The sequence below is a fragment of the Chrysochloris asiatica genome, unplaced genomic scaffold (genome assembly GCF_000296735.1).
Source record: "Chrysochloris asiatica unplaced genomic scaffold, ChrAsi1.0 scaffold00142, whole genome shotgun sequence".
Classification (NCBI taxonomy): domain Eukaryota; kingdom Metazoa; phylum Chordata; class Mammalia; order Afrosoricida; family Chrysochloridae; genus Chrysochloris; species Chrysochloris asiatica.
In genome coordinates, this window is record NW_006408660.1 from 2,064,707 (window position 1) to 2,073,229 (window position 8,523).

Below are 8,523 nucleotides of genomic sequence, written 5' to 3' on the forward strand. Positions count from 1 at the left end.
TTGCCAGATTCAAAATGGACAACCCCAGTTGATTTCAGTTCACTAATGCCTAAAGTATCAATGTTGATGTGTTCCATTTCATTTTTGACAATTTCCAAATTTCCTAGAGTCATACTTCATACATCCCATGTTCCAATTATTAACGGATGTTTACAGCTGTTTCTCTTCATTTTGGATTGTGCCCCATCAGCAAATGAAGGTCCCGCAGGTTACTCCCACGGGCTTTACTCCATTCATGTTATCAGGTCAACTCTACTTTGAGGAGGCAGCTCTTCCCCAATTGCATTTTGAATGCCTTCCAACCTGAGGGACCTTAAAAACAAGGATGGTGGGACTTCATCTTGCATACTTTCAACATGTTACCAGGAGGGAAAGAACATCATGCTTGTTAAAGTAGAGGGTCAGAGGAAAAGAGGAAGACCCTCAACAAAATGGGCTGACACAGTGGCAGCAACAATGGGCTCAAACAGAACAATTGTGAGGATGGAGCAGGACCAGTGTTCCATTCTATTGTGCCAAGAGTCACTATGAGTCACAGGCGACTCGAACGGGCCCAACAAAAACAAGATAACATATTCCACCCTGGAAAAATAGGTGTTTATTGGTTAAAGTAATGCAGAATTTTAGTCAAAATGTTGTGTGCTACAACAATTTCAACTCAGTCTGTTTCAACTCATAGCACCCTGTAGGACAAAGTGGAACTGACCCGTAGTGTTTTATAAGCTAAAATGTTTTAGGAGCTGGTCACCAGGTCTTTTTTGTTGTGGAGCTCTGTTACTAAGCTAAACTGACAACCTTTCATTTAACCACTGAGAATGTAATCATTGTGCCCCCTGAGTCTTGTTTTAGTCAAAATACTGCTCTAGTCTCCTTCTGTTTGACTTTGTCTAGTGGATTAGAAACAGCACTTAGAATGTGTTTGCAAATTTGAGTGTAGGCTTCAGTACCTCCAGTATTTGAGACTCTAAAAATGAAAAATGATGACAAGAAACTCAGAATCTGAAAATGCCAAATGTATTTGTTGGTGGCGATTGCCAATGAGTCAATTGCAACTCATGATGATCCCATGTGTGCTGAGTAGAACTGCTCTATAGAGTTTTAAAGCTGTGTTCTTGCAGAAACTGATCACCAAGGCTGTCTTCTAAGGTGCCTTAATAGTTTGTGCCACTCAGAGACAGTTGTATTTAGACTAGAAGCAATCTAACTATTTATGTATAGGATAAGCACTGGACTGAAATGTCAGTTTGAACTGCAAGTTTGGCGGTTCAAACTCACCAGTTACTCTTGGAAACTATACAGGGTTCACTATGAGTTGGAACTGACTCAATGGCACTTTAACAACAACAACAACCTATAAGAGTTGGCACTGTAAGATAAGAACTGGACTGCTAAACACAAGGTCAGTAGTTCAAACCCACCAACTGCTCATTCTGGAGAAAGGCTTTCTTTTCTGCTCCTGTAAGGATTGGACAAATCTGCTGCACAGGAACTTTTTAAAGTACTGAAGAGCAGAGATGTCAGCTTGAAGACTAAGGTGTGCCTGACCCAGGCCATGGTGTTTTCAATAGCCTCATATGGATGCGAAAGCTGGACAGTGAATAAGGAAGATCATAGAAGAATTGATGCCTTTGAGTTGTGGTGTTGGAGGAGAATACTGAAAGTGCCATCGACTGCCAAAAGAACCAATAGATCTGTTTTGGAAAAAGTGCAACCAGAGTGCTCGTTGGAGGCCAGGATGGCTAAACTTCATCTCTCATACTTTGGACATATTGTCCAGAGGAAACAGTCGTTGGAGAAGGATGTCATGCTGGGTAAGGTGGAGGGTCAGAGAAAAAGAGGAAGACCCCTAACGAGATGGATCGGCCAGGTGACATCATTGATGGACTCAAGTGTGGCAGCAGTAGTGAAGTTGGCCCAGGATCGGACATTGTTTCGTTCTGCTGTGCATGGGGTCGTTATGAGTCGGTTCCGACTCGATGGCACTTGACAACAACAACAACAAGGATTTATAGAGTCATTGAGTCAGAATCAACTTGTAAATTTGGTTTTGGTTTGTATACAAGAGCTTGGAGCTTCATTAATCCATTAAGTACATTTGAAAAAGCCTTACACTAGTGACTATATTACAAATGCTGTTCTATATTAAGTTCCACTGAGTTGTTTCTGACCCATAGTGACCCTATTATAGCATTTTCAAGGAGCGACTGATGAGTTTGAACCACCAACTTTGTGGTTCAAACCGATCTTGCAGTTCAGCACATTAGTCCTCAATGCCACACCAGGATTCCATACTAGTAGTAATTGAACAATTTCTGAATATTAATAACAACCTAACATTGAACTCTTTAATAAATTGATGCCAGTGGTAGCAAAATTTGCCAACTCTTTTATATAAAGCAACTTCAAAAATTCATGGAAAAACCTCATCTTCTAATTCCATTTTCCCACAAACTTTTTGAAACCTCCTAAGATGCTCCCCTTGCTTTCACCTTGTGCTCAGACGCCCCTGTGAAACAAATTATAATATTTTACTTACTGCCTTCTTTATAACCATACATTGCAAGTCATATTTTCCATAGATGTTTATTTTGTTCACATATAATCGTTGACGGGAAGATAAATTTCATTTCAGAGGGGGAAGGAGCATCTCTGCTTCACTATCGGTAGCATTTTGATTAAAACCCCACTTCTTGCATTATCAGAACCCCACTCCTTCACCAACTTCATCTCTTTCCTTTTTCTCCTTCCCTCACTGGGCTGCAGCTATGTTGTTGTTGTTGCTAAGTGCCATTCGGTTGGTTCTGAGTCAGAGCAACCTGAGTAGGATTTCCAAGGAGTGGTTGGTGGATTTTGAAACAATGATCTTATTCTACAGCATCACCAATTCAACCGCTCTTGTCCCTTCAGCTTGAAAAGTCCTTTCTGCCTGCCTTTATTCCCAGCTACCTCCTGGTTACAAATCGGGCTGCGAACTACAAGATCAGCAGTTCGAAACTACCAGCTGTTCCACAGGAGAAAGATGAGACTTTCTGCTCCCATAAAGATTTACAGCCTTGGAAACCTTGTACAGGGTCCCTGTGGGTCAGAACCAAATCCAAGGCACATAACCAACCAACCAAGCACCTTTAAATCTCAGAAGGTTCCTTCTTAAAAGATTTCCTAAGCCTAAGTCATTTACTCTCTCCATTGCCCTATCTACACTTTTATTAACACCTTTATTAAGTGCCTCTGATTGTACTTAATATTGATCCCTCCCTTATTTGTCTCTCACTGCATGCAAACGCCATGACAGCAATTGCTCCATCTTTCATATCAGCACTAAGTGGTTACATACAAGGGGCTCTGGTAGCATAGTGGTTACGAGTTGGGCTGCTAACCTCACGGTCAGCAGTTCAAAACTACCAGCAGTTCCGTGGGAGAAAGATGAGGCTTTCTGCTCCTGTAAAGATTTATAGCCTCAGAAACCCTGTACAGGGTCGCTATGGGTCAGAACCGACTTGATGGCACTTAATAAGTGTTTGTTTACATGGTACTTAAAGTAGCCATTTTGCTGGAGTCATTTGCATAGTGGGATTCCTGATTATAGTTTTGGTTCCTTCCTCCAGACATATATTGGGACCCTCCTTGTGTCTGTGAATCCATACCAGGAGCTTGGAATCTACACCATGAAACAGATGGAACTGTATCAAGGGGTCAACTTCTTTGAACTGCCACCACATATGTAAGTAGCATCCATATGGTCAGTGTTAATTAATTGGGTTGGGTCCCCCCCTACAAAATTCACCTAGGTGCCATAGTGGTTAAATGCTTGGCTGCTAACCAAAAATTTTCCAGTTCAAACCCACCAGCTGCTCCATAAGGCAAAGATGGTGATTGTGTGCGTCTGTATAAATTACAGCCTTGGAAACGCCATGGGGCAGGGCTGCTGTGTTCTGAAGGATTCCTATGAGTCAATGGCAATGGCTTTGGGTTTGGGTTTTATGCCAGTGGTTAAAATTCTATTTAGGAATGGGTTGTCTTTGTTACGTTAATGACGCAGGATTAGTGTAAGGTATTCTGTGAGTTAACCTCTTAGAAACTCAAGAGACAAGGACCTGTCTCCAGAGTTGACACTGAGAGAGAGCCTTCTCTTAGAGCCAGTACCCTGAATTCAGCCTTGTTGTTGTTAAGTGCCATTGAGTCGGTTTCAATCCACAGCACCCTTGTATAGGGTTCCCGAGGCTGTAAATCTTTACGGGAGCAGAAAGCCTCACATTTCTCCCATGGAACCTCAGGTAGTATCGAACTGCTGACCTTGAGGTTCGCAGCCCAACTCGTCACCATTACATTACCTAAACTGTCAAAAAAAATAAAAATAGAAATAGAAAATAAATTTCTATTTGTTAAAACCACCTAACTGGTATTTTTATTATATGTAGTAATGCTAGCTAATTGTTGTTGTTCAGTACCATCGAGTCAGTTCTAACCCATAGCAACCCTGTGTAGGGTTTCCAAAGAGCGGCTGGTGCGCTTGAGCCTTGCAGCTCAAACCAACGTTGCAGTCCAGCGCATTAATGAACAGCGACATATTAGGATTCCATTAGCTAACTAAAAGTCATTAACAGAAATATGAGGGGGGCTTCAAAAAGTTCATGGAAATTTTTCTTATCTTTTAATTCTAATTTTGAAGCCCCTCCTATTTTTCTAGTTCTTTCCTTCCTTTCTCTTTTCTTTTCTCCTCACCTCTCCTTCCCATCCATTTATTCACTCTCCCACTTTCTCCTTCCCTCCCTCCCAAATCCTTGTTGCTTCTGCACTGATGTCTTTACCTCCCTTAAACTGCTGCGGTCGGTCATGTAAAGTCTCTTTTTCAAAGCAGCAGGTAACTTGAGCAGTCGACTGTCTAATCTCAATGTTAAAATGGTGATGAGAGGTGAAATTTTGCCTAACTGCTGGGAGACCTAAGAAAGTAGTTAGGAATAGTCTCTTGGCAGTGGGGTGTTAACAGCGCCATCTACTGGTGGCCGCCTATCATGGCCACTGAGGAGTTTGTCCATTGGGAGAAACCGTTGTCCTAGGATACAGATCCTTCAGATGACTAATTTCCTGCTGAGTGTGTAAGTGACTCAGGCTTTGCTGAATTTTCCAGTTCTCCTTAGTTGACTTCTAATATTTATATTCTCTCCTCATTTTCCTTGGTGACTCAACTGTTTCACTTCCACAGCAGTTATAAACCTTCCTGTATTATTACCACCAGTGATTTCAAAAATAACCTGCTTTCAAATTTTACCACATTGCAACTTGGTATAGGATTTCCGAGGAGTGGCTGGTGGATTTGAACTGCCGATGTTGTAGTTAGCAGTTTAGTGCTTCTCCTACAGCACCACACCAGGACTCCTCTATAGTCTTAGTACTGTAAATTTTGATGGAAAGAGAAAATGATATCTTACTGTACTCAATGACTTAATACTTAGGTGTCATTTCCAGTTGCAATGAATAGAATGTCTTGGAGATGTCGCCTAGTATCTGGTTTATTTTTGTAAGTTGATTTTTTTTTTAAGTTGATTAATTTAGAAAAATATTTCCATGACAGCTCAAATACTTCACTTGACTGCTTCTACTATTTGAGATTTTAAGAAGAATTATGGCAGCCAAAAACATAAACAAAACATTTGCCTTTTCTTTTTTATTGTAAATGTAACTTTTTTACATGTAAAGGTCAGTGATACCAGTTATATTAACCATATTGTATAACCATGATTACTATCTATTGTCAAATGTTCTATCCATGCAATTCAGTGACATTAAATTACATTACATTCACCTTCAGCACTTTTCCATTTTCAAGTTTTCCATCACCCCAAACAGAACTCACTACCTCTAAAGCTGTGTTGCTGTTATGTTGTTAGATGGCATCCAGTTCATTTGGGCTCATAGCGACCCCATGTGACTGATTAGAACTGCCCCTACTGAGTAGTCTCGGTTCTAATCTTTATGGGAGCAGACCGCCTCTTCTTTGTCTGACCGAGTTGCTTGGTGCATTTGAACAGTCGACTTTTCAGTTGGTAGCTAAGCACTTAACCATTGCACCACCAACGTTCTTTCTTGAGCCATAACTCTCTCATTTTTCCTCCATTCATTAACTTTTTAAAAACTTTTTATTGTGACTTGAGTGAAGGTTTACAGACATGATCAGCATTCAGTACCTTCTTCAGCAATGGTTACCCTGCTTCCTCCCTGTGGTTCCTATTGGCATTGCCACCCACCTTCCTATCCCTTCTCAGCTTTGTCCTTAGGCATATGTTGCCCTTGTGGTTTTGTGATGATTGACCAGTCCATAATAAGCATACCTTGTTAGTGTCCTTGTCCCCCTCCTATAAGCCCATCTAATACTTGGCTGAAAACTAGGCAATGAGGGTGAGTTCCTTTCCAGATCTGAAGGGTTATTGAAGGTTCCTCCAGTCTCCTTCTGACCAGTAAACCCGGTCTTCTAAAAAAAAAATTATTAAATAACTTTGAATTGTTTCACATTTGCTGCCACTCTATCTGGGATCCTCTAGTATGATCCCTTTCGGGGCACTCGGTAGCCGGGTCCCATCTAGCTCTTTCGGTCCACTCATTAACTTTTGCCTCTGTGCATTTTCCTATTCTAGATATCTCCTATGTGTGGGATCATACAGTAACACTTGTCCTTTTGTGTCTGTATTATTTGAGTTTGGAAGGCTCATGCACTTTGTTCAGTGACAGGATCATTGTGAGAACCGAGACCTCTCTGAGCTCACTGTCTAGATGTAGCTTCCTGGAAGCTGGGCACTTTGTCCTTCTGCTCTGCTGGGCATCAGAGCCGAGGAAAGTAGCCCTTCAGACCAACTTCTTTTTGCCCCACTCCTTTTTGCAGCTATGCCATAGCCGACAACGCTTACCGCATGATGTGCTCGGAGTTAAATAACCACTTTATCCTCATCTCTGGGGAAAGTGGAGCAGGGAAAACAGAGGCCTCTAAGAAGATTCTCCAGTATTTTGCAGTGACCTGCCCAATGACTGAATCTCTGCAGATAGCCCGTGACAGATTACTGCTCTCCAATCCAGTGCTGGAGGTAAGTGTGATTCTGTGGGTTTTGAGGATCATTAGAGAGGAAGTTCCCGGGAGGTGTAAGAAGACTCTTCTGATTGGACAAGTCAGTCAAAATGAGCACACAAAAGGGGAGTCTCATAGTGGCATCCTGGTCAGAGACATGCCCTTTATAATCCAGTGGTCTGGACTCTAATCCTATTGCAGCCACTCACCAACAAGCTCCAGCAAATCATCCCACTTGTCCAAACCTCTTCTCACCACCTGTGGAACAGATCTGCTCATAGCACCTATCTCTTAAGGAGGTTTTTTGGTTTTTTTTGGCTGGATAGTGTACTTTATTGATGGTACGTGACAAGACTAGGTTCACAAAGCCCCTCCCCTTCTCCAGGAGGTCTGGATGGAAACTATGAGGATGGGAGCTGCTCAGTGTGTAGGGGGTAGAGTTGGGATAAGGACTCTCAGAAGCTGAGGGCCTCTCTCTTCCTTTAGTGCTGTTGCTGGTGCTGGTGGTCCAGGGGGCTGTTATTCTTTGGAGGACATGTGGACCATAAGATCCACCACCCTGTTGCTGTAGCCGAATTCATTGTCATACCAGGAAATGAGCTTGACAAAGGTGGTCGTTGAGTCAATGCCAACCACAGCATCAAAGGTGGAAGAGTGGGTGTCACTGTTAAAGTCACAGGAGACGGCCTGGTCTTCATGTAACCCAGGATGCCTTTTAGGGGTCCATCTGATGCCTGCTTCACTACCTTCTTGATGTCATCATATTTGGCAGCTTTCTTCAGGTGGCAGGTCAGGTCCATGAAAAGACACATTGGGAGTGGGGACATGGAAGGCCGTGCCAATGAGTTTCCCATTCAGTTCCAGGATGACCTTGCCCACAGCCTTGGCAGCACCAGTGGATGCAGGGATGATGTTCTGGGCAGCCCCACGGCCATCATGCCAGTTTCCCCGAGGGGCCATCCACAGTCTTCTGGGTGGCAGTGATGGCACGAACTGTGGTCAGGAGTCCCTCCACGATGCCAAGGATGACCTTGGCCAGGGGGGCCAAATAGTTGGTGGTGCCGGAGGCATTGCTAACAATCTTGAGGGAGTTGTCATACTTCTCGTGATTTATGCCCATCATAAACATGGGGCATCAGCAGAAGGGGCAGAGATGATTACCCTTTTGGCACCACCCTTCAAGTGAGCCCCAGCCTTCTCCAAGGTTGTGAAGACACCGGTGGGCTCTACAACATATTCAGCACCAGCATCACCCACTTGATGTTGGCAGGATCTCGCTCCTAGAAGATAGAGATGGGCTTCCCATTGATGATAAGCTTTCCGATCTCAGCCTTGACAGTGCCATTGAACTTGCCATGAAATCATACTGGGTGAAATCATACTGGAGCATGTAGACCATGTAGTTGAGGTGAATGAAGGGGTCGTTGATGGCAACAACCTCCACTTTGCCAGAGTTAACAGCAGCC

The 8,523-nt window shown here is 43.1% G+C and overlaps 1 protein-coding gene across 1 annotated transcript in view; it reads left to right on the forward strand.

Annotated features, from left to right (window-relative positions):
* The window catches only part of MYO1H (myosin IH), a 75,877-nt gene that overhangs the window by 7,125 nt on the left and 60,229 nt on the right, over positions 1 to 8,523 (forward strand). Inside the window, exons 2-3 of the mRNA XM_006870504.1 lie at positions 3,606 to 3,721; positions 6,878 to 7,076. Of these exons, the coding sequence (XP_006870566.1) occupies positions 3,606 to 3,721; positions 6,878 to 7,076 (315 nt within the window). The remainder of the gene's footprint in view (positions 1 to 3,605; positions 3,722 to 6,877; positions 7,077 to 8,523) is intronic.